Source organism: Branchiostoma lanceolatum, chromosome 14 (assembly GCF_035083965.1).
Source record: "Branchiostoma lanceolatum isolate klBraLanc5 chromosome 14, klBraLanc5.hap2, whole genome shotgun sequence".
Classification (NCBI taxonomy): Eukaryota; Metazoa; Chordata; class Leptocardii; order Amphioxiformes; family Branchiostomatidae; genus Branchiostoma; species Branchiostoma lanceolatum.
In genome coordinates this window covers 796,741-824,425 of record NC_089735.1, presented here as the reverse complement: position 1 = coordinate 824,425, position 27,685 = coordinate 796,741, and the positions used below count along the sequence as shown (strand labels likewise).

Here is a 27,685-nt window from a genome sequence, read left to right as displayed (position 1 = left end):
CCTGTCGAGCCAAGGTCAAAATGGCGGACCGAGACGCCATGTTCGAAGCACGCGAACTTGACGGCCTGTTCCGGGCGGAGCGCTTCAGAATGATTTATGGTGATACGGTCACATTTAGGGAGGCAAGCAAGGGCATTTTTTCTTTACTTAAACCAGGTGAAAAGTCACTTGACGAAGTCTCGTTTCATTTTTGTGACAACGGTGGTGCTAGTGAAATTCTTGAACACATTTAGAAAGTGTAATTTCTGCTATGATAAATTTCATCTGGACGGGTTGACATTACGGTGACACCGCGGGGTTTGTACGTCATCGTTTGACCTCAATCTGACCTCATGTCGCCACAAAAGTTTCCTTCCGTTTCGCTTTGAATGGTACAGACAGGTTGGTATTTCAAATCAATCGCTTTTCTCTTTTCCCGCCACTCGGCGGATGGTCCTGGTGCGTTTTGGCACCGCTTCCCTCAGAATCAGACGACACAAATTTTCGCGCCATTGACGTCGTGCTTTTTGGCAGCGCTCGGTTCCAGATCAGACGACAGGGCCGCTTCCCTCAGAATCAGACGACATGAACGACCGACAGGTTTTCGCGCCATTGACGTCGACAGTTACCCCTGTGCTTCTTGGCACCGCTCTGTTCCAGGGCAGACGACATGGCAGAGAGCCCGCGTGACGTCATGCTCTGGGGGACAAATGAGGCCTTGATTCCTGAACTTTGGAATAAACTCCAAACAGAACAAGGAAACTCACTGCCGTATCGACCTTTAGAAAGGGACTTTAGGAATAGAATTAGGACTGAATTTTTGAATTGTATATAATTGTGATCATTGTGTATTATGTCTGTGCATTGTATTTGTATCCAGGGAGCCTGAAAAACAGGTCAAGAGACATGAGTGTGTCTTCTGGTTAAATAAAGAAATAAATGAAATGAAATGAGAATCATCTGTGGTCCCGGCCGGGCCCCGAAGCCACAAATTCGTCCAGGAGACTACATTTCAAGGTCTTTTTCTGGAATCCTTTGTCATCTTGAGCAGCAGCTATTTTAGTATCATATGTTCGCCTACAGTCTAAACTGTGATGCGGCCAAGGCTTCCAGACTAGCTGAAGGCTGTTACCTCGCTGGCAAGGACGGACTAAGTACGCGGAGTCGCAGAGGAGGACATTGAACTATGTTTAACCCGTGGTGTTAGAAATGTGGAAAAACTCAAAGTGGCCATGTCTGTATCGGCTCAGGCGTCTGGGTGGGGTAAATGTACCTATTGAAAGGCGGAAGAATATATATATATATATATATATATATATATATATATATATATATATATATATATATATATATATATATAGAGAGAGAGAGAGAGAGAGAGAGAGAGAGAGAGAGAGAGAGAGAGATTCTTTTGACGTGATAACGTTAGATACAGGTGCTCCTGACCTACCTGTGTTTTACTGTATCTCACGGACTTCTACCTTCAGTGACAGCGGAATACACGTTTTGTATCATATATGCAACACATAGTCGGTATGGAAACATTGAGATGTAATTCGTCCTTTAGATGAAATAGCTTTATCATGATTTCACATGAGTCTCCTGGAAAAGTTTCTATAGCTCACAAAAATCGACGTCATGCGATTCAGATTGAAGCGGAGAAGCATTTAATTGGTACAATTTCCAAGAAGATATTGGTGAGGAGGGTCGTACAGTTGTCAGTTGTAGTATCTGCCTAGAGACTAGCACTAAGGTTTCACGTGGCGGAAAGAAAAATCGCTGAGCTTGCTAACATTCATCATTTGTTGACAAGGAATAGGATGCCAAACATTCTTCAGACAAACTGAACCACTCTAGAAGACAGGGGATGGTGAAGACGTACGCTTGGTTAAGGAGGAAGGAGGCGCAAGGATCGGAAGACGGTTGACAAGGATCTAAGACAGACCTTTCTGTGAAAGGACAGCTGGGATCTGTAAGACTCGTGCACGACTGACCCACAAATTCACCTACCCCTCAATACACTAGTGTACGGCTAGCGGAGATTGGGGGCTAGCGGAGAGTGGGGCGGGGTAGATCGTCGGGGCCATCGGGAGGGTAGGCCCGGGAAAGCTCGGGGCGCGCGCCGGTACACGTGCTCTGGATTCCCAGGGTAAAATGCACCCATTTTGCCGCAGTGAACCTGCCATCATGACGATGGCGATGGCCGCTGCCTTAGTTTCATGTTGTCCTTTGTTTCGCTTTTCCGGATCCATTTTTGGCATCTAACAAAATGGTAAATCCGGGGCGATAGGATGCAAAGTGATATTGGGTTCAAGTACAAGGGAAAGGTTGTTTCCATACAAAAGATTTCAATCGTTATCGGTATACTAGTTTATATATGCAACTTTTGACATGAACAAACACTGAAAATATTTTACCACGACGATTGCACATGTGTATTTCATCAGGTAGCTGTGAGAGTGAAAACCATGGTCGGCTATTTGGACAGGGTCTTTAACTCCCAACCATGGTCTGAAGAAGGTTGCGAGGCCATGATTGGCTATGTGTGACAGAGGTTTTAACTTCGAACCATATGCATGATCTGGAGAAGGTCGGGTGGCCATGGTTTGCTATGTGTGACAGGGGCTTAACTCCCAATCATCGTCTGGAAAAAGTCGGATGGCCATGGTCGGCTATATCGGACAGGTGCTGAACTCGGTCCAACCATGGTCTGGAGAAGGTCCGTAGGCCATGGTCGGCCATGTGTGACAGGAGCTATATAGCTAGTGCTAACCTACATATAACTCGTGGTAAAACAAGGTAGATATCATGCCATAAACGCCCTCTTGCAGATTATAAAGAAACTGCAGAAACACACGCACACAGTCAGATAATAATAATAATAATAATAATAATAATAATAATAATAATAATAATAATAATAATAATAATAATAATAATAATAATAATAATAATAATAATAATAATAATAATAATAATAATAATAATAATAATAATAATAATAATAATAATAATAATAATAATAATAATAATAATAATAATAATAATAATAATAATAATAATAATAATAATATCAGGTGTATTTGCAGCCAGTGCCACAGGCAGGTACCCAATGTGTAGGGTAATGAGGCTGTTTAACGTGTTCGAGGCACCTCCTCGAGCACGGGACCCCCGTTTTACGTCCCTCCCGGAAGACGATTTCGTGGAAAGCTTCGTGAGGCTACAGCAATCCGGACGTCCTTGGTTGGTCTCCCATCCAAGCACTGTCCGGACCGCGCGTTGCTTAACTTCCGAGATCGAGGGATCGGGTGTATCCAACGCGCCGATAAGAAAGAGAGAGAGCAAAATTTCATCCCCTTAAACGTCACAGTTTGCCCAAACTATCAGCCTTGAATAATCCCCCCGGTCCTAGAAAACTCATGATCAATGTTGTGTTCCCGGGTACAGTCTTGTCGTCGGTGGGTAAAATTTCTCTCCCCTCTCTCTCTTTTAGATTTCGATCGTCAACATAACAGGCTTTCAACATATAGGGGATATAGCTATTGGTTTGGTGGGTCTATTTATATCACTTTTTCTACTGTAATGAGAAAAATGAAAACGATTCTACTATTAAATCTACAGCGTTTTCATCACTCCGATGTCAAATCAAGAATATATTAGTAAGTTTATTGATTCGATCATTCATACATCGCTGAAGTACATGGCAGCGTCCTCAGAAAAGGATGCTGAATTGCGTACATTAGGCGTATTACATTTAACAAATCTAACTTAAATTCAAACAACTAGAGCTATTCAAAATCTAGAAACAAGAAAAGGATAACGTATTGTACGAGGAATAAGAAAACAAATACAGAAATTCTTGACAACAAATGATAAAAGATGAAACAATGTCTAACATCAAACTGTAAACTAAATGAATAAACGTCGGGAGATTTTATCAGGTGTGTGTATTCAATAGATGTGTAAAGTATGGAATGGGACTGTTTTTATAGCGATTTGTTTTTGCCAAAGGGATACAAAGTTGGTGGGCGCCTTTTAGATTTCTAGCGTGGATGTCCGATCGGGTTGGGGGTAACCAACTCCTGAAAGTAGGATTTCGAAGTAAGGATTTGGCAAACCGAAGGCTAAGGTTTTTCCTCCTGTTTTCCAAGGAGGGGAGACATAAAAGTGTTAGGGCTTCGTTATAAGATATATATTGGGGGCCGAGGATAATTCTCAGGGCTCGTTTTTGTATTCTCTCGACCTTCATGGATTGTTGTGCAGTGATACTAGGGCTCCAGACTGGTGCGGCGTATTCTAAAGTGGGCCGAATGTACCCTTGGTAAAATTCGAGAAGATCTTGTATGGGTAGTCCAAAACGTTTTAATTTCTTTAGCCAAAAAAGTCGTGAGCTTGCCTTTTGTGTAATGATGTCAACATGTTTTCCCCAACTTAGGTCATGAGAGAACCATAGGCCAAGTATGCGTGCTGTTTCAGTGTATTCCAGGGACGTATTATTAAGTGAAATTTCGGGGGGTAGGGGGCAGTCTCTCATAAACGAAATCATCAATAACTTGCATTTTTCACCGTGAAGTATCATGTCATTTTTTGAGGCCCAGCTATTCAATTTATCGAGGGATGTTTGTATAAGACTGGGTTGATAGAACATTCTACTTTCACAAACTGATAAATCGTCGACAAATTTATAACGGTCTAAAACGTCTTCGCTGAGGGCATCATTTATATAAATCAAAAAAAGGATGGGGCCTAATTTTGTCCCCTGGGGGACGCCGCACGAAATATCTTTCCAACTTGAGGTCATGCCATTGTAGCGGACGCACTGTAAACGGTTGCTGAGAAAATTGCAGAGCCATGCATGGCAAAATTGAAGTGCGCACGCCGTATTGTAGCATTTTATTTATTAGAGTGGTATGGTTGATTCTGTCGAAGGCTTTACTAAAATCTGTCAAGAGGATTGTTTGGATACTTTTAGGGGTTTCGGCACCGAGGAGGATCGAATTCACCATAGCAGTTAAGTAGTGGACGGTGGAAATTCTTTTGAATAGTATGTCCCTTGCCAGTGGCCGACCCCCAAACAGGCGAGGGTAAACAGGGTTTTGCTAGGGCCGATGGAATAACCGGAAACACAACATTTCATTTCCTGTAGGCCCATTTTATCCAGCTCATGACGACGCTCTACAACCGGCCATGAACCTTCCCGCACCACCTAGCCCCGCTGCAGTACCAGTACAACCCGCGGGGCGGCTGCACTAGACAGACAGGAAGGCGGACTCGCTGAATTGACGTGGACCGTGCGTTGGCTTAAAGCTAGCGGACCATTCTCTAGATTATAGACTTTTGAAAACAACAGGGTACACGAGAAAAATGGTTTTCACTCTCAAAGCTACCTAATGAAATACACATGTGCAATCGTCGTGGTAAAATATTTTCAGTGTTTGTTGATTCGATGAGAGCGAATTAGACTCAGGTCTGTGCGACAGCCGGTAATATATCTATTATCATCCCACTATTCACCTTTTTTTACCTTTGGCAAGAAGGTTGTGTTAAATAGGTGCTGTTTGTGGTTGGTAGTTGAGTATGTGAATAGCATGTCTCAAGAATTTGTAGATGGATCTTTATGGCATCGTACGGTGGTAGGTGGGTGGGTAGAGGCTGGGAAAACGAAGGTCACGTACGTTCGATAATCAACCTCCTAGCGGCTTTCTATGGTACTGCAGCAGAACGTCTGGCTTTGATATCCCATGTTCTGGACATGTGACGGTCGTGATTTTTGAGTGGTAGGCACCTCTTGGGGCAAAAAGTAAATGGGCCATCTAGTGGCCTTTTTGGAATTGCAGGGCCGTTTTTGTTTGAGACTTTGTTTCTAAGCGCCTTCTTGTGCTTTTAATGACATAAAACTAGAATGACCTGCATCAGACTTATCAAAAACTTTTTGACATACTAGTATCGTGTTCAGAACCAACTCATAGAAGCATGGCTAGGACCTAAAAATCTTCAGTAAAAGGAGAGAACGTCACAATGGAAAGCTTCTCGTTGAACTTGAAATTGAGATCTTTCAGGAAATGACTCAACAAAAAGAAGTAAGTTGCTCTCTGTTGGAGTAAGGAGAATAAAATCCCCGGTGCCCAACACAGCGTGTCTTGACGTCACAGCTCAACAAAAGCCCTCTTTGTCCTGGCGACACTTGATACGTCTGAAGTAAGGATGGCATAGACGTACACCTTACCGCAAGGACAAACGCAGGTGAGAATAGGCGGACAGGTGGACAATAGGAGGGGTATATTGACAATAGAAACACAAAAGGCAAAGTAAATAGGTGAGGTACATAGAGGGAATTGCAGCGGAAAGTCCCATCATACAAAATAGAATAAAGGTATTTGGCCGAGGCCACAGTTCCGCAAAATTACTTCCTCTCTCTTTTAGCTGGCGTACACTTGGTGCAATCTCCAAGCAGATATCTGGCTTCATTATAGTCTTTTGTCACTTTGTTTTCTAGCATACCGACATATAACGGACCTCTATCAATATGCAGCTACATTTGTTACTACACATCCCATAGATATGAAATGAAAAAAAAGAAGAAGAAGAAAACCCGGACAGGCAGACAAACAATAAACAAAGAAACTGTTAGATAGAAGCACGCCATTACGCAATACAAATGTGTCGACCAAGCAATTGAATGATGTCTCTAGAGTATCCAGTGACGTTTTAGAGAATCTTTCCAGTTCCATTTATGTTGTACTACGTTGTGAAAACACAAAGGCAGTTTTCAAGTTGCCTTAGGTCACTGCATATCATTTCCAAACCTAGAATATTTTCCCTGCCCCCGAAATGTAATTATGGGAATCCGCTAGAATTCTTGATTCCTTGTAAACGGACTTCTTTACTAGCCAGTGGAGTTTAATATTTTGTTCGTATAACCGCCAGTTATCAATCCCTGTGCACCCCTGTAGTGTTGCATCAGATGGTACCGTCTGCACCCCTTCCGTTCTGCAGATATAGTCCCGTCCACGGCTAATCTCCAAGCAGATCTACGGTGGCTATTACAGGTGGCGACGAAAACTCCCTTTGCCAGTTTGATACGATCGATCTTACAGCCACCGTAGATCTGCTTGGAGATTAGTCAACGGCCTCCTATTCTGCAGACATGGTCCCGTCCATTCCCACCCCTCCTGTACTGCAGACATGGTCCCGTCTATGAACACCCCTCCCGTTCTGCAGACATGGTCCCGTCCATGGACACCCCTCCCGTTCTGCAGACATGATCCCGTCCATTTCCACCCCTCCCGTTCTGCAGACATGGTCCCGTCCATGAACACCCCTCCCGTTCTGCAGACATGGTCCCGTCCATGAACACCCCTCCCGTTCTGCAGACATGGTCCCGTCCATGGACCCAGGTTGCCTGTATGACAATCTAGCGGATATCTGAGCGAATTTGCCCCGCAGAAATCCCAGATTTGACGTCAATAAGCCTCCAAATGGCGGCACGGCTTTCCTAACCACTCCCTGCTTCCAGGAACGGCGGAAAAGCGAGTATATAGAGGCGAGGATCCGTGCAGAAAAGGTCGGCGGAGTCGCCTTGCTGTGTGCTGTGTGAGTCTTTCCGGCCATTTTCTCACGGTGGTCCCGAACCTTACCAGGCGACACCAGTGCCGAGTCCGGGAGACTGTCCCCCAAACCCTGGAGATGTGCGCCGAGAACCTCTCCCCGCGGACCCAGTAGGACCTGACGGGGCCGGGCACGACAGGAGGGACCGATCGGAGGACGTTTTGTCGGGATTTCTGTTGTCTCCAGGCGGCAGCTGCAGCACCATGCCGGTGACACAGATCTCCGTGGTGCCCGCCAGGGAGAACAGCCGCACCAGTCTCGGCAAGGTTCGTGTGTTTGTTTGTTTGTTTGTTTGTTTTACTGCTTATCCTATGAATAAAACTGGTCCCAACACATGTCAAAGTAATGGCATAACGTCGACATAAATTTTGTAGAAAACCCGGTCCCGAAAGCAGCTAGATTTCCGTGTTGTGTTGGTGACATAGTTTAAGGGACACCTATGTTTATACCTTGTTGTTGTTGTTGTTGTTGTTTTTATCGACACTTCAAATATTATGGTTTGATTGCCAACATTCTTAGCAAAATATCAGAAGCTGGTCACTCATATGTAAGAACTGGATTATAATAGCAATTAACTAGATTTTTCTCACGTTGATTTCCTTGTGCCGTTTCTTTGTGTATGTTATTTTTTGTGGTGGGGGGGGGGGCTGGCTGATATCACCAAATTTACAAAATCATCAAGTGTAATGTTTCACTATTTTTCAACATGGATTCTTTTTTAATTTTAGGTAAAAGTGTTTTTTCTTCCAATTCGATAATCTATTCCAGACTGATACAAATCAGGTGACAATTTACATACAGTCTTTGACCCATATCACATTACAATGACAACATTTCAAGCAGTCAAATATTTTGAAATCACCACCACAGAATTTACAATAATACCATGTAACATACTGTAATGTTACTTTCCAAAGAGGTGGAAGATGAATGAATATCCTTGTCTAAAGATTGAGTTTAGGATACTATTTTATTTCCTGTAGTGTTGCTCAGATGTAGAAAGGTGATGAATAACTAGCCATCAGATTGGAATATTCAACACTAAAACAAAGTCTGCATGAAAGTCTGTACCTTGGTACAAAACGTTACATGAAGAGGTTATAGTGAGAGTCTTGAGTAGTCCTCCCTGCCTGTTTTTTAATTAGTTTTTGCTAGAGTTTCACTTAAACATATTGAATTGTTAATTGCCTCAGGATTAACATCTAGACTTCAGTACACAAAAACCATATGCCACCGGCGGGTTTGTTATAGTGATATATCAGATGTTAATCACAAACATTTGCTGTACAAATCATTTCCTGCATAATTGTGTACCTGGATCAATCAGTGTGTTCTGGCGTTTGTTCTAGCCTGGAAGTGACGGGTTAAAGACTGGTGTATGTAAATACGCAGATTTATATTCATGTCCTGTCCCAGCCAGTTCTAATCCCACCCGCGGGACCTCAGTAAGTCATTGGGGCAAAATTTGTCTACTCTACCTTATAGTTACAGTTACAGTTACAGTTACAGACAGGCATTGTGGAGAGGAGTGGAGGAAAAGTTTTGTATTTATGATGTTTTCTCGTATGCGTGGCGTAGGCGTGGTCGCCCCTCGTTGACACTAAAGAAAGTAATCAAAGAGGATGTTGGCCTTGAAGATGAGGAACTTCAATCTGTCATGTGCGACAGGAACTTGTGGAAACACTTGTGTCACCTCTAAAAGAGGATGAACTGAACTGAACTGAACTTTCTCGTATGTTGTATTTTAATTTGGGCAGATGTTACATTTTCTACGAAGTTTGTGGCATATTTGAATTTTTGAGACAGGTCCTTTCATTAACATAAGTCAAAGTGTACCAAATTTTGACCGCGGGTGTACTGGTGCACCTAGATAGATGCTTGTGGAGGTTACACACAGTAAAGGTACTATTAATAGTATTATATTTCTGTTCACTAGTATATCACATATTTTTGACATTTAAGTCATGGAAGATGATTAAACCTTGTTGTATCTCTTGTAAAAAAGATAGCGGTAGAATTTCAGATCCGAGCTCTAAGAGAGGCAAGAAGGTTCGTAGTCAGGTTCTGCTGACTTTCTACTCTATTTCATGTTGTGCACCCACAATTATTTTTGCACCTGAATACATGATGTAGGATTCCCCAAAAATGAATCTGAGCCCAGATCTGTTCATGATCCTGAATATAATCAAAGTTTAATCAAAGTTCATTTCACAACAAAAATGTAACATGTACAATGTATGGCAAGTTCGTGGGTAGTACAAAATGTCAAGACATATATGTCTTTGCTTATTAACAATGCTAATGATTTCTACAAAACTGAAGTCTAAACACTATGGTATCCAATAATAGTAATACAGAATACATATATGGAAGTATATTATATGATACACAGGAAACATCAATTGTTATGATTATTTGTATCCCTGGTTGTCAGACCCCCCTCCCCCCGACAGTTGTGATCCATGGTGTAGTCCTGCCAAAGGATGACTTGATCATCCCGACCTTTTACCGCTGTAATGCCCTATTATCTGTACCGCTGGGCGGCCATTCATCACTCTCCATCCCTCCCCTGGGGGGTGGCATTTACATGGAACGGCCATTTCCAGCACGGCTAGATCTGTTAAAAATCATGTTATTATGTAAACTTGAATACTGTCAAACCTGTAGTTTTGACCACCTCCACATAAGGACCACCTGGCCATTGATATACAGTCATACCTGTACAAGTGACCACCTCTACATAAGTACCACCTGGCCATTGATATTCAGTCAAACCTGTACAAGTGGACCACCTCTACATAAGGACCACCTGGCCATTGATATACAGTCATACCTGTACAAGTGACCACCCATACATAAGGACCACCTGGCCATTGATATACATGTACAGTCATACCTGTACAAGTGACCACCCATACATAAGGACCACCTGGCCATTGATATACATGTACAGTCATACCTGTACAAGTGACCACCTCTACATAAGTACCACCTGGCCATTGATATTCAGTCAAACCTGTACAAGTGGACCACCTCTACATAAGGACCACCTGGCCATTGATATACAGTCATACCTGTACAAGTGACCACCCATACATAAGGACCACCTGGCCATTGATATACATGTACAGTCATACCTGTACAAGTGACCACCCATACATAAGGACCACCTGGCCATTGATATACATGTACAGTCATACCTGTACAAGTGACCACCCATACATGAGGACCACCTGGCCATTGATATTCAGTCATACCTGTACCAGTGACCACCTCTACATAAGGACCACCTGCCCATTGATATACATGTACAGTCATACCTGTACAAGTGGAGCACCTCTACATAAGGACCACCTGACCATTGATATACAGTCAAACCTGTACAAGTGGAGCACCTCTACATAAGGACCACCTGGCCATATATATACAGTCATACCTGTACCAGTCATAGTTCAAGCCATTTTTCAAACCCCTATTTAGAGATGGTATGTTCCATTTCAGGACCTGCAATATTGTTTGATTGTGTAGGAACATACCATTATCACTGTCAGACAGGTGGCCTAGCAAATGGATATACTGATATTTGAATAATGTTATGACTTCTTTTGTATCTTGTGTCAATCACATGCTGCGAAAGCGTCAGTGATATATGTATGTAGTGTTTGTTAGTGTTGAACGTATACTTATGATACTGTAAATGCAGAAATGTTCGCGGTGGTTTTATGTTCCCGGTTTTCGCGGTGAACTTTCTGCACGAACTTCAAACCACCATGAAACTTTTTGCCCACCTATCACTGTATCGCTACTATTGTTTCAACCGCGAACTTGATACCACCGCGAACATTCCATTTTCGTCCTACCTCGAAATAAAAACCAAATGAACTTAAATGCATTTACAGTAGTTTTATTTTGAGAACATAATAACTTACATTTATCTCTTTGCAAATGGACATTCTACTAAATAGATGCTGCATCTTATAGTAACCTTACAGTGTCCCATGGCCATGGATACTTTAGTCTTTATTTTCCTAGAAATCATCATCATCATCGTTACCATCCCCCGATAACCCCGCGAGGGGCAAAGTAGGCCGGGACGTTGATGAAATAGACTTTCCAGGAAAAATGAAACAAGACAGGAAATAGAATTGATTTTCCAAGTGTACAATAAAGAGCTGAATATACATTATATAATTTTGGATACAGTAACACATGCATGTTTGATATACATATACATGTAGGTAGCTTGTTGTACATTCAGACCATGATCAATGGGTATTGAAAATGGCAACATCGCCGCAAGAATGTCAATAGCGGCCCTACGGATTATTCTATTGATTATCAATAAACTGAAGCTACATATCGGAGTCATCTCCGTATGACTGATGCTGGTCAGTGGTGAGCGATGCAGTCTCATCTCTGTTCCCCGCTCATAGACCGTGGAGTCCATTGATTTCTGCGGTTACTTAGGCAAAACGCCGGCAAGGCTGACATGAATATAACATGATTTGTGCGCGAATGCGGAAGGGACAAAACGCTTCCTCCCATCGGTAAATTACGGCCCATGTGGGCTACTATTAGGGACCAAACCCCTGCCATGGTGTGTTACTGTTAAAACTGTTTGAAACATCATCACGGAATTGATTAGACCATATTGGGTAACGTTGATTAAATGGAATTTCCAGGAAAAATGAAACAAGACAGGAAACAATTTTTTGACGCTTTTGTCTGCAGATTTGAAGCTTGTTATTTCATCACTTCCCAAGTACATAGTCTTTCAGGTTCATATACGGTATAAAATAAGTATAAACATATAATATGTCATATTTTTGCCCCACAAGAATGAAGTTACTTTATACAAATGTAAACTTCGTAGCTTGAGCATGTGTGTGTGTGTGTGTGTGTGAGAGAGTGTGAGAGAGTGTGTGTGTGTGGGGGGGGGGTGACTGTGTGTGTGTGTATGTACTGTGTTGTGACTGTGTGTGTGAGAGAGTGTGTGTGTATGTGTGTGAGAGAGAGAGAGTGTGTGTCACTGTGTGTGTGTGTGTGAGAGTGCATGTGTGTGAGAGAGTGTGTGTGTGAGAGTGTGTGTGTGAGAGTGTGTGTGAGTGTGTGTATGTGTGTGTGTTTGTGTGTGTGTTGTGAGTGTGTGTGTGTGTTTCTACACTTCCAAATATACACATTGCAGCATTGCTATACTGTGCTACTGTATACATGTATGCTACATGCTGCTTTCTTTTCTGTGGGACTGGAAGGATTGCAAAGCAGCATGGGTAAGGGGTGAAGTCTGCCATCTCTGAATGCACTGTTCTTTCACTACAACTGTTCAGTTAGACCGTAGTGATGACGTTTTGTCGGTAGTATCTTCGGTCCCGCTCAGTGATGAATATTTAATGACAGAAGGATGTGCCCCAGCCATCCCTGGTACAAACCCAATTTGCACCCCGTCCCTACATTAACTGTAATCTTCCTCTCGCCCGTACATCACACAATCTCTGCCAGCTTCCGGTCTCCCATGGCCACACAAATGGGACCTTGTGGAGGACATTGCCTTTACATTTTAGTTTTTTCATTGTTGTTCAGGCATTTTCCCCCCTATAATCATAAATAAACCGCCATCCCGTCACATGATATCTGGGAGAAGTGGTATAACAAATCTTAATTGACGCAACAAAAGTATAGCAACTTTCATAAGGTGTTCGAAAAATACATACAAACAAACAAGTGAATATAAATGAATTAACCTGCGCACAAGTGCAAAAGTATATGGACTAAGCATGTTGTGTTGAACATGTCGTTTACACCACTGGTCCAGCCTGGAAAATTGTACTAGTAAGTTGTTTATAGTTTACCTGCAGTCTCGTTTTTAGGTTGTTTAGTTATAGGTTGTTATTTTATATAAGCGTTGAAAATAAAATTAAAGACATGTTGGATCAAAAGTGGAGGTTTTGATCATCTAGATGCACAATACATGTATATAAAACAGTCATAACATGTACATGTATGTACAAGTACTAGTACATGTTTGTCGCAGTACTTGGCTATTCGTGACAACATGTGCAAAATTTATGTGAATTGGGCTAAATTCAAAACTCAAGTGAAGCCTAATGGAAACCCTGATCTCAGCCTGAAATTTGACACGGCGAGACTTGTTTTATTACTTTTAACATTACTTCCAAGGCTGGCTGTCTTACTGAAACGCAGGTGCCTAGTACATGTACTACATGTAGGTAGTCTAGGAAACCTTTATTGCAAACCCTGTGCAAAGCCCCACACTTACCGGCTAATGGATTGCTACCTACATGTGCTTCTCACGGGTAAACCCATTTAGGGCTGGGCAGGTACTTCACTTACTTCACAGAAAAAGGTATACTGTTGGGGATGGTGCTGTAATGATGGAGGTGGGGGTGCTGTACTGTACTAAGATATGCTGTAAGGGATGGCGCTGTAATGATATAGGTGTGGGGGACTGGAGGTGCTATTCCATACATATATAGTTTAAGGGATGGTGCTATAATGACGGAGATGGGGGTGCTGTACTATATAGTATACATAAGGTGTACTGTTAGGGATGGTGCTGTAATGATGGGAATGGGATGTCTTGGCATACATTTGTGAGGATATTGTTTTTGGACATTCTGGTACATGATCGCAACTTGCTCAAAAGGTTAAATTAAAAGTTAAAGCTGTAAAAGTGTAACCTGTATTCAAATAGTTAATACTCGTTGTCCCTCAAACTAACAGATAGAGTAGACAAAGTCCATGTACGGTTTACCCATCAAGTCTCTCCCTCTCATATCGCATGCCTACAGCTTACAGGCACCAGGGCTTGAAATAGTGGGTGCATGTGCACCTGTGTGCATCCAAAATTGGAGCTGTGCACCTAATATTTGACTGTGGGTGCACCAGTGCACCTACATGTAAATATTTTTGTAGGCTATAGGTTAAGGGTACTATTGTACACTACAGTAGGTATGCAGAATATTCTAACAGAAAAAGTAATATAACCTTTTGTTCTACTTTATTTGATGTATCACTTGTTTGACATTTTAAGGTTAGCTATAGGATTACAGATTGAAGTTCTTAAGAGCGTTAAACAGTGTAGTATGTTTTGCTGACATTCAATATTAATTATTATTATTCTATGTGGACCAGGTGCACCCAAAATTCTCTCTGTGCACCTAATTTTTTGGGTTGGGTGCACCAGTGCACCTATTTCCAAAAATGAATTTCGAGCCCTGGGCACACAGACATACATGTACACAGGGAGGTTCCCTGCTGGTTCTGTGGAATCCATCCCCCTGAAAGCATGGCAGGCTGCCATCTGTGATGTGATTACTCGAGCTGCAGGCTTCCGGCATCCTGGCCTCTATTACTGATTAGTCTGGGAGCAGTCCACCCTCTCAAATCAGCCTGCTCGCCCGTTACCTCCATGGAGAGTGGAGGTATTGTTTTTGTGTGTGTGTGTCTTTGTGTTTGTACGTGTGTGTGTGTACGTGTGTGTGTGTGTGTACGTGTGTGTGTGGGTACATGTATGTTTCTGTCTGTGTGTGTGTGTGTACATGTATTTGTCTGTCTGTATGTGTGTGTGTCTGTATGTGTGTTTGTGTGGTGTACATGTATATGTGTGTGTGTGTTTGTGTACATGTATTTGTCTGTACGTATGTGTGTGTGTCTGTGTGTCTCTCATGATAGGTTGGTTTTTTCGCAGGGGACCTGCAAAAAACTACATGTGTTCAAATGTTCAGGGATGAATCTGTACGTGATGATAAAGGATACTCTATCTGCAGATCATTTCATGTACATCTTAGTTACCATTACTAACGATTGCATAAAATTTTTATTAACTAGTGTATGGTGATGATTATTAGAGTTAGCTCATCTATAACCCAGCAATATATAATGTATGGTACACGATACCTGCAGTTGTTGCCTAGTGCTCCATGATGACATGTGTGTTGTATACTGTTCTTGCACTATTCAGATTAAGTAAAAAAATGTCAACCCAGAGATGGCTTCGGCCTTGTCTGATGAAGATGTGGGTAAATCTCAGGAAGCAGCTCTGTCCTGACTCTGGCTGCAATATTTCAGCACATGATGGGGGTTAGATGTGTTTCTGATTCAGCGCAAGGAAATTAGAAAGTTAATACCCCGGGGAAAACTGCAATATTATTGTCACTTATTTAGGTGTTGGTTCTGCCATCTGATGCTAATTGTTTCTGCAAGGTCATTAACCTGCAGTTTGTAAAGGCTTCATGGCCACATCCATCACCTGATTGGCTCATTTGCATATTGGGGACAACTTGTAGGATATTTTGGACAAGAAATAGGATATTTGCATATTCAGGACTATGAATTGTCCAAATGCGCAAATGAGCAAAACTTATTATAATCAGTGATTGGATATGATGTTTTTAAATTGAACATTGCTCAGATGGTTTATTTCATTGAATCAAGAGTTAACGTGTATTGAGCTTTTTATCCGACTTATAGGTTATCTTTCAATTGCTGAATTAGGGTGGGCATATGCTTCACGCATGTGTGACATCTAAACTGTATCCCCACACTGGAGAGTAGCCTCTGGAGGACCACTCCTGGCAGTGCAGGTGTTCATCTATAGTATAACAACCTGGCATTTTCACTGGGATGAACACCCACACTGGGGATGGACCCGAGCTGGGACCCTGGCTGTCATCTCTCATTACTGGCACATCTCTTCATTTATAGGTTCTTGGAATTCAGACTGTCAGGATCTAGCTAGATCTTCCAAATTGTCATGCTCACTTTTCCAAAACCAATCAATCCTTTTGTTTTCCTGTTGTCTATGCAAATGTAGTAGTAGTACTGTATAAATCACCGCAAACTTAAAGGCATTTCTAGCATTTCCATCCCAGTGTCTCAAGTTACATGTCAGTTCTCTGGACTGTAGTGAACTTGGCCTCTCATCAGCTTCCAGGGGAAAACATACAGATGAAACATACAAGATAGCGCTGTGGTCCACTGGTCAATGGAGGGGCAGCATTGATGGGGAGATCAATGAAATCAATGGAGCTGGGGTTTCTGCACAGCTCACAGTCTTACACTGTTTCCTTTGGCTTTGCCTTATCGACTGGCAACAGTGTACTGTGTACAGTAAATGGATATGTCAGTCACCAACTTGCGGCTGTACGTCTAACATTTCTTGAGTTATGGTGTTGACAGACCGACAGACACACACACGAATACGCCAAAAATAATTACTCAAGCAACTGGATAAAGTTTTGAAACAGAAACTTTATCCAGTTGCTTGAGTAATTTTTTTTGGCATATCTTACTACCTGGATGTCTAACTTTCATCAACACACACACACACAAATGCTACCGAAAACACAACCTTTTAGTGAAGGTAAAAACAAGTTGACTTGTAGTTGTATCGTGTTCCCAGTACATCCCTGCAGTTTAAATGTGCCTCTTATGAAACAATTCAGGCCAACTCGTAGCCCCTTAACCTTTCCACTAAGTGCTCTCCATGGAACTGGCTCTCTATAGCAAGAGACTCTTTCAAGTGTGTTTTTCTCTAAACTACTCCCTGGTGTCTAACCCTAACATAACAAATACACTGGAGGTGTTGAAATAAAGGTTACATTAAATTTTGTACCTCGTCATGGATTGATATTATTGATAGGAACAACCATACATACTGGTAGTCTTCCAGGGCTCTAAGAAAGGTCTTTGCTCACACTAGTGTACCAGTCCTGCATACATGAACTAGTACAGGTATCATTATACGAAATACATTTTATGTCAAGTTGCCCATTCTACGACAACGAAAGAAATGAGCTGTTTAAAGAGGCCACCATATTTCATCCTAATTTCTCCACGTTTTCAGACGAAAAGAAAACTACTCTCCTCTTAACATCACAAAACCCACATATCACAGAAAAAGTGGGATCATTCGTCTTCCACAGTCTCGGAAAAAGAAGTCGAACTCAATAAGTTAAAACTTAGTGGCAGTAGTTAAGACTAGAGTAGACATTTGTTATACAGTTCATTATTGTCTGTCCGTCCCCTTTTTTTTACATGTACATGTACTTGCAATTAGCCTACGGGCAGGAATTTGCAATAAACTTTTTTTTCAATTATTTCCATGAAAAATGGAGGTTATGTTTTTGTCCGTTTGGTTTGTGTGTCCTGTCTGTGAACACTATAACTTGAGAAGGGCTGCGTGGATTGTCTTGATATTTGGTGTGTGGGTAGGTCATCATGTTGAGAATGATTTTGGAATGATTAGAATTTGGACCCCCTGGTGCCTTGTTAAAATCTACCTGCTCCAAACAACAACTGATTTTCTTCAGAATCTCCTTTTAGACATTGACCATGTAGAGAAATATTTGCTAAATTCTGTTGATAAAATTTGTGAAGAATTGTAACTAAGAAATGAAGAAAAACATTTCAATGTCCCTGAAGAATAATGGTGCATCATGCATGTTATTAAAATGGTTGTTTCAGATAATACTTGAACTCTGACCTCAATTCAAGGTCTAATCCCATCATGCAATTAGCCATTTCGGAGCTGTCTGGACTTGTCATCCATCTTGTTTTGTCGGTCACTTCTGACCTTCCAGGAACGAGGAAGGGTTTTCCAGGAGAAGTTTTCCCGGAACTAGTGGAAGGGTCCTTAAAGAGAAGTTTTCCTTGAAGGGTTTTCCAGGATAAATTTTTCAGAAGTTTTCCTGGTGAAAATTTTTAGAAGTTTTCCTGGAATGGTTTTTCAGGAGAAATTTTTCAGGAGTTTTCTATGAATTATTTTAAGGAGATATTTTCCAGGATTGGCTTTTCACGAGAAGTTGAATCCTGGAATGGCTCTTCGGGAATTGTGTTACATTTTACACAAATTGCTTCCTAGTACTACATGTAGTAGTAGTTGTTCAGGATTGGCTATCAGGTGTTTTCTTACAGGAATTTTTTTGGATCCTCTTTTTTCAGGAGTTGCGCAGGAATATTATCTAGATAATTGTCCCGACCATCCAGTGCACTATTATTTATTTTATTTATTGGTTTGGCCATTCAGCACACATAGCCAGGGCTACCCAACTAGCCTGTTGCTGTTGCTGTTAGTAATAGCACTAGTACAGGCTAGTCTTGCAGTGCACTTCTCTTGTACATGTGCTGTGCTACAGTACTGTAGCACAGCACAAGAGAAGTGCACTGCAAGACTAGCCTGTAGTATTACAACAACTTGAACAAGGTTATCCTCTGTAAAGTAAGCAGCATTCAGTAGCATTGCAGGCACCTACATAACATGTAGATGTACACAAGAAAGCCACTTTCTTTAGGGACATTCTTGTAATGTTTACTTTACAGAGACATCTTAAAGTTTGTATTAAATTTTATTTGCTAGAATATGACATAAAAAACAGATTACTATGAATATTCATTTAAGTTCGCAGGTGTTTCATGTGCACAATCTTTTGTGGTCACATCTTCACTGCGAAGATCAAACCATCACGAAAAAGGTCCATCTGTCTTCAAACGCTGTCTGCCTGCCACCCTGTTGCACCGCGAACACTCCATTTTCTCCCTACCACGAAATAAAATCCCAGTGAACTTTAGTGTTATGTAGTAGTTAAAGGAAAACTCGGATCTGACTATATTCACTCCCTGGAACCATTACTGCATCTTGTTTCCCCCAGGTTCTGTGTTCATGCGGAGTGGAATCTTGTTAGACCAGAGAACAAACGGCGTCCGTGTGTCCTTTAGTGTGCCATTGACGTCATCCAAGAATTACCCCCTAGAATATGAGACGAAGTTCTCAAGACTTTTGATGTGACTTGAAAAGGCTTCTTCTGTGCATCAAAGAGGAATAATCTTCCCTGAAGGCTACAGTTAATATGAGGGGCATGTTATTATGAGCTCCTTATGTAAGGGTCCATTTTAGAGTATCACCAACACCGAGGTCTTGCTTACAGGGCCTGGAGCCCACACACACTTATGTAACAAAAAACAGGAGAGGGCCAAAAAATGTCAACAACTTTCAAATGACATGGAGCAAGGCAAGATAATCTCATATTTTGTAGAACTGGCACTACAATCTCAAACTCTAAGGCCACACCAATTTAATTTCTTGGTTAACGGATTTTTATTTTTAATTTTAGCAACAAAAAAAATAATGAAAACAGAAGGTTGGGGTGAAAACTTGCACCTGACCATGTTTTTCCAATGTAGCACATTTTTTTTTCTTTTTTAAATTCTGTTAACCAAGAAAATAAATTGATGTGGCTTAAGGAAGGTTGTTCACTTGTCACATATTCAGAAATCAAAGTAAGGGAAAGCCTTTTGAGATATTTGTTGTTATGTAACTATATTTTCCACAACTGTCTTTCAAATTATATGTAGCAAGGCAAGATAATCTCATATTTGGTAGGACTGGTACTACAATCTAACTCTAATTAGGAAGGTTGTTGTATTCAGAAATCAAAGTTAGGGGAAGCCTTTTGAGATATATGTTGTTATGTAATGGTAATTTTCCACCAGATCTAGCCTTTCAATGACAGTCCATGAATGATGACAAACTGTGACTATATGATGTAGGAAGCACGACCCTCCTAGCTTGTTCCTGAAATATCCTGAGGCTGTGCCTATAGGTAAAAAAAATGTTGTGTTTCCCGTTACCGGACCTGCCGACCCTCTAGCGAGCCTTTTTCATTGGTCGGCTGCTGACAGGGACATGAAACTTTCGATCTGACATCTAGATCACTTCGGCAGAATCTGAAAAAAAAAGGGAAGATAATCCCTAGCTAATGACCTAATTTTTTTCAGGGCTGTATAACCGGAAGCACAGCATTTATTTTGCTAGGCCAGTGACAATGATGTATGGTGGAAGTGCCCGCTGAACAATGTTATAAAAGAGGTGACCCAGCACCGTTACATGAACACTGATCCTTACAAATTGGAGAGGACATGTTGGTGAAGGGAGACCTTTAGAAATATCTCGGGACTAATTACTGTGATTTCTCAGGAGCCAATTAGAAGCTCTGTCATTGATACGTATCCACACTGATTCAGGGATGGACTTGTTGTTGTACTTGCGTAACAGGAAAGTTAAATGACCCAAAACAGTCACCTCCAAGCAGAAATCGTATAAGCTGGCCAACGGTGCCTGTCGGACCTTCTCTGGCTAGCTTATATTATTTCTACACCATCCGGTGTAGATCTGCTTGGAGATTACCAAAACAGATGCTATATATAGCTATGCATTTTGGGTTATCAACTTACGTGTACCGGCACATTGTCATATAAAATTAGTCTTGAGCATTTACACAATGTACATCATGGCATGAATGGCATTAGATTCAGTCTGTTCTTCCTAAGTTTTGTCCGGGCTAGGAAATTTTTGTAAAAAATCCTCCCATGTTATGTACCGGTAATACTAATATGTAAGATGTAATATGGAAAACGTGATGTTGTAAATGTTGAAAGGAATCTATGAAAAACACTTGAAAAGCAGTTCAGCCATCTAGTGAGGTACATTGTAGTGTAACAACCTGATGAGTACAAGCAAGAGGCCCTGAGCATTGGGGGTCGTGTGACGCAATGGCAGCGTGTTTGGCTGAGAACCAAGTGGTCCCGGGTTTGAATCCTGCTTTATCACCTGCTTTATCTTGTGCCCTTGGGATTAAGGCACTTAACACGACTTTCCCAACATGCCAGCATGGTCATTATCAAGACCGTTGGCATTAAAGGCAAAAAGAATGAAAGCGTTGTCATCATTTTGACGTCATCATGATCTGTGAATGGCCGTCTAAGTGGCATCCTTTTGTCAGGAAGGCTGTTAAAACGTCTGGTTTGACGTCAGTGTCTCTCTACAGCGGAGAAGTCCTTTGGTGGATCAGAACTCTATCTTGATGACAGTATTCTTATCTTAAAATCCATGCATTGTAATGACGCACACTTGTATTGTATAACTGTTTTTGTGATTTTAAAGTACTTACTTTAGGAAGTTGTGAAAGTTTTTAATGTACCCTGTAAATTAGCTTTTAGACTTTTGATTGTCTGTAATAAAAGTTCTTTTAGATTAATTTGATTTTGAATTTGAAAAAAAAATCAGGAGAGAACTGGTAAGCAGTGTGTACTTGTCCAGGGGTTCGTCTAAATCAGGAAAGAGGGGCGCTGCGCCCTCTTGTTTCAGCCCATTGCCCCCTGTCGAACTCAGATTTTAGGTTAATATCCAGCATACAGCCTTCACCGAGCAATCAATTCTTCCATAAATACATAGAATTCGCTCCCTTGCCTCTGTGTGCTCCCTCTTATTCAGTTTTTGTAGAAACAGCCCTGCTAGTCACCGACAGTACTGTACATGGGTCCTTATGGATGTGCGTCTGGGCACCCACACAGCAACCTTTAATCTGTTGGCTGACATTTCTGACTGCAGGCAAGAATTTCAGAAGGTTGGAGGTTGGGTATGTAGACCTGGTTACATTTGTCACGTCTCACAGTACTTTTACAGAAAAGGGGATGGGAAATTTTTATAGCTTGTAACTTTTTAGTGTAAGCCTCATAATTAGTTATACATACTGTTATCAGGGACAGTCATCTTCGTCTTGGAAGGACTACCAAGATCAGGGGAATGTTTATCAATTTAGTTAGTTATGTTCAACATGATGTGACTCCAGGAAGAGTACACTCGTGTACTCACTAATGGAGTCGTTTTACCAATAAACCAATAATGATAAAAGGAAAAAAAGGTAAGCGCTATCATAGTTTCTGTCGTCAAATTGTTCCTACCCGTCACAGTTTAAGTTTTCAGAGTCCTTTCCAAGTGAACCAGTACGTGTATGGACTGATACCAACACCCAGATCCCTTTAAAAATAGTTGTGCGATTGTCTGACTCTGAGGCAGCCTGAGGAAGATATGCCGTCTTACATACAGGGACTGTTATGTCTTCCTCTGTCACGTCTTCCACACAAGTCTGTCTGGGTCTGTTTTTTTCTCCCAGACAATTATATAATATGCAGCATTTCCCAGGTGCAGAGTCAACAGTGTGTCAGCCATAGACAGGGTCTTGTACTGCCGTAGTTCGCTGGATCCTGCTGTACGTAGTATCTGTTCTTGTCACATCCTGTCAAACTGGGAAGCATGATGGACAGGTGTCCCTCACTGCAGGTTTGGGGTCTTGGTTTTGTTCTGTTTGATAGCAAATTAACAATCCTGACCAGTTTGTTTTATTTCCTATAACTGGAAAAGTGTCTCGAGGCGAGACATGTGCGTCGCGTACTTAGTGGTCGTACCAGTAGTCTGGTGCATCAATGTAAAGGCCTTGTATTCATGATCATTGTGTCAATGTGTAAGATTAAACCCTTTACTGCAGCACATTTGAAATTCTTTGGGACAGTTTTGCATCTGTATCTGTATAGCCCGTATAACCACCCTTCGGCATAACCCACCAGCTTCTGTATCTGTATACCCGGTATAACCACCCTTCGGCATAACACACCAGCTTCTGTGTCTGTATAGCCGGTATAACCACCCTTCGGCATAACACACCAGCTTCTGTATCTGTATAGCCGGTATAACCGCCCTTCGGCATAACCCACCAGCTTCTGTATTTGTATAGCCGGTATAACCGCCCTTCGGCGTAACACACCAGCTTCTGTATCTGTATAGCCGGTATAACTGCCCTTCGGTGTAACACACCAGCTTCTGTATCTGTATAGCCGGTATAACCGCCCTTCGGCATAACCCACCAGCTTCTGTATTTGTATAGCCGGTATAACTGCCCTTCGGTGTAACACACCAGCTTCTGTATCTGTATAGCTGGTATAACTGCCCTTCGGTGTAACACACCAGCTTCTGACGCGTTTAAAGCTCGGAAGATGTCTCCTCAAATATTGGTAAAAAACCCTGTTTCTATTGCTGTTCAGTACATATACATGTATGTATGTGACTGTGCTGTACATGTATATATAGCGCTATCGCAAACTTAATTAATAAAACAACCCAAACGCCCCATTTTCTTCCTACCATGAAATGAAATCACCGGGAACTAAAAGGCATTCACACTATCCTAAGAAATTTAAAGAAGGACTTTCTGAATCAATTTTTAGGAAGCACTGTTTCAGTATATAGATGACTTACATACAATTCCTACGTCTAATAAAGATCAAAATCCAGTATGTGTGTAATTTAAACCAATACATGTTAATGTAACAGAATTTTGCACTTAAACCAACCAGTTTCTGCACATTCCAAGGTGAGTGTCCTGCTCGTGGTGTAATATGATACCCCAAGATGTAATAAAATCTGCAGCCCTGCAATTCGCCGTGTCACTTTTAACTCCGCGCAGTTCAGTTTCATCAGAGTCCCCAGTAATGCGACAAGCCGTGCCGCGGTCGGTACAAATGTAATTTTCCCTGCCAGGTTTGAGTTATTGGAGCTGTAATTCCGGCCTGTAGCCGCCTTGTTTCCCTGAGTGCCCAGTTTTGATGGCAGGAATTTAGCGGCACAAGACACAGCGGGAAGCAGCTAGAATGTGACAGACTGCCTTTCAACATGTAGGGAACCCCGGAATGGGATCTTAAGGCCACACCAATTTAATTTCTTGGTTAACGGATTTTTTAAAAATAATTTTAGCACAAGGACATCATTAAAACAGAAGGCTGGGGTGAAAACCTGCACCTGACCCTGTTCACTCCATGAAACTGTGTGCACCAAATTGCAAACTTTCCTCTGAGATTCTGTTTTCATGTTGATTTTCCAATCTAGCATTTTTTTTAAATTCTGTTAACCACGAAATTAAATTGGTGTGGCCTTAGTGCTAAATTTTACTATTTTCCCTGGATTTCCTCTCGATACATGCTTCCAAATGCCGTTCCAGAGAGTGTCACCAATCACCAATCTTCAAATATCATGAAATGGTATAAAGGCTGCGTGTGCAGTGTGCATGTGATGTAACTTGTTTAGTATGATTGTCAATATCAGACTGTGAATTTTCAAGTACGGATGTCAGCTTTGTCGGATCTATAATCAGTTGGAAATAGTGTTGTCTATTTTTGTCAATGCTTGCAAGCTTATTCCTGTAACCTATATGTAATTGTGGCATAATGACATTTATATAAGTTTATAGAGGTCACCTGAATCATGGCTGTGTACTATGTGCATGAGACAAAAGACTGGTTTTCTCCAGAGTGCTGAAAGCACGGTTGTACCATTTTCTAACGGATTACATACTTCAGTACGAGCTGATTTTAACTTTCTGTGCCAACGCATGTATGATGTTGAACGTTGAAGCCATATTTGTTCTGTGCCGTGGTTTCGCAACTCCCTCCCATTGTTATGTAAATAGGTCAGTCCTGAACATATGTGCCCAGGTCTGCCGGATGACATAGATCTCCTACCCCACCGTTAAGTGTCGTCTGTTGTTGTGGCTTTTAGCTGGATTTGTTCACGTAACGCAGAAGGGAAGGCCGATCAATCTACCGTGGTGGGTCCGGATGCTACTGTACATCCTGAAATGTTTGCAGTGGTTTTATTTGTGCGGTGGCCTGTCCACAGCAGTTGAGAGTTGACTTGGAGGAGATACTCCAAGAGAAAATTTTGTTTAAGAACATGTAGTTCTGTTTTTACAAAAGAAGGATAATGATAAAGTTGAAGTACATTTAGATTATATGTATTTTGATTTGTACTGATAAATCCCAATCATATTTTTTCCAATCCCCACCTAGACATAACATTATAATTTTTTTTTTACATGATTGTATAGACAAACTGTATGTAGAGTCAAACCTGTACAAGTGAACTCCTCTACATGTACCACCTGGCCAATGTGACCACTTTATGGTGGCCCCTTCAATGATTTTTACCATCAACACAAGCATTAAGAATCCTATCTGTAGTGTCCACCTGTCCACACAGACCAGTTTTTATTGGTCCCCTGAGTGGTCTTCTTGGTCAGGTTTGACTGCAGCTGAAGCAGTAAAAAGGTTTTGCCCATTCATCGTTCCATTAGGCAACACCAATTTAATTTCTTGGTTAGCGGATTTTTACTTTAAAAAAAAAAAAAATTAGAAAAAAAAATCATGAAAACAGAAGGCTGGCCCAACCTTCTGTTTTCATGAATTTTTTTTTTCTAAAATTAAAAAAAAAAAAAATGAAAATCCGTTAGCCAAGAAATTAAATTGGTGTTGCCTTAGTGCAGTATTGACCCCAGGGGAGGAACAGACTGTTGCCCAGTCAAGGTGCACGGCTGACTGAGGGGAGACATGAGTCCATGGATAACCCTAGGCTATCATTTTTCATTTCATTTCAACTTTAATTCAGGCACCTGGCCCATATCATACAACATACAGCTACATAAAACAAAATACAATAAAATATATTGTTTATTCATTTGGCATGCATTGTATTTACAAACATGCCAGGGTTGCCCAACTAGCTTAAGCTATTACTAAGGGCAACCCTGGGAGAAAAACGTTATCATTACAAATAACATACATAATCATTTCATTAAGCACACATAGAAATCACTACCAAATTGATTAAGAGGTTGACATACGTACATACAATAAAATATAACAAACTTATACTATCTTTTAAAAACAATGTTGACATAATGAGTGTCTGTATGATAATATTCTCAGAACAAAGCAAACGGGAGACAAAAGAGTGTGATAGTTTTCGAAGTCGGGCAGTCGGGCATTGCTATGACAGACTATGTGGATGATTTCTGCTCTGTCTCAGGTCACTTTAACTTGCGTCCTTGGATCTGGGACTTTTAAAGGTGAAAGTTGAACCAAAGGTCCATGTCTGTAACCAAGATGTTGTTGGGTAGGGGTAATTCTTTTAATTTGTAGACTTTTTTTGTGGTGCAACCTTTCTTGAGAGGTCCGAGGGTTTGCCCTCACGGAAAATTGAGAAAATTCAGCTGTCTGAAAAGGCATTTACTGCATAATATAATATTATTGAGATGATCAAAGTAGGATACAGTGCTAGTGCTGCAAAGAGATGATGCATTGATCATTATTGTTGGTTAGGCATGTCTCAGTGGCGCAAGCGGTAACGCAACCCCGCTGCTTCGCCATCTGGATCAAATTCCGTGGATCCTGGGGCCCGTGTTTGAACCTCAGTGGTCGACTCGAGCTCGGACATGTTGTAAGAGATTGTATTCGTCATTTCGGATGGTGACGTAAAGCCGGCGGCCCCGTGTATGAGGAAGCTTTGGGCGCAAGCCTCAAGCGTCAAACCTCTGCACGTAAAAGAACCCAACACACTTATCGAGAAGAGAAGTGGTGACCCGGTGTGCTTGGCCAAAAATGCGAGCCGTGGCGAAGCCGCATTGCACTACCACTAGCTACTTGAATTTTTAGCATCATGCTTCACCTCAATTGAGGATGACTGCTTTACCTTTTTTACCTCTGAGTCTGTGTGGGGCACATCTGCCTACAGTCGTGAGGTTATAGAAATGTGGGGCTTGGAGGAAAACTTTGATTCTGATGCTGACTATATTTTAACTCCCTAAAACTGAATGTATCAAGCTGCAGACTAACATTTCCCTTTAACTCTGTTGTCATGGTGATTTGCCAATTCAGCATAAACTGTCCAAAAATTCAACAACCAACAATTTAGATTAGTGTGGCCATATGTGGCACTGTATCTGATGGGAACAGAACGAGCACGGCCGATCCTTCATTGTTTGCTACATTGTCTCATGTTGAAGGTCACAGTGGGCAGTGAGACAAACATTGAAGGTCATAGATAACCCACATGTATCTTCATCATGACTCTTTTCAATGTTATCTTTTTTTACTGGATATACCAATATTTTATCATTTTCGGCAGTGCAAACTAGTCATACCAATAGCCTTATCCACACAGCATAAGTTTGTTGTACTGTGTTAAATATGTTACTTGTAAATTTGAAGTTAGCTGAGTATGCAGAATTTCAGATTGAAGTTCTTAAAGGCATCCAGAGCATTTCATGAGGCTTGAAACTTGAATTAAAAAACTCAAATTTCTACTCAATCCTACACATAGACATAGTAAGTTTCAATAACACTATACCATCACATATCGACATTCAAAGAGCAAAGATGCAATGTCGTTGTGTACGTATATATGTGGTGAGAA

At 41.4% G+C, this 27,685-nt stretch overlaps 1 protein-coding gene across 1 annotated transcript in view; it reads left to right on the top strand.

Moving 5' to 3' along the window:
• Positions 1-7,363: 7,363 nt before the first annotated feature.
• LOC136448146 (E3 ubiquitin-protein ligase MARCHF1-like) overlaps positions 7,364-27,685 on the top strand; it is a 31,101-nt gene continuing 10,779 nt past the window's right edge. Inside the window, exon 1 of the mRNA XM_066447314.1 lies at positions 7,364-7,853. Within this exon, the coding sequence (XP_066303411.1) occupies positions 7,791-7,853 (63 nt within the window). The 5' untranslated portion in view covers positions 7,364-7,790. The remainder of the gene's footprint in view (positions 7,854-27,685) is intronic.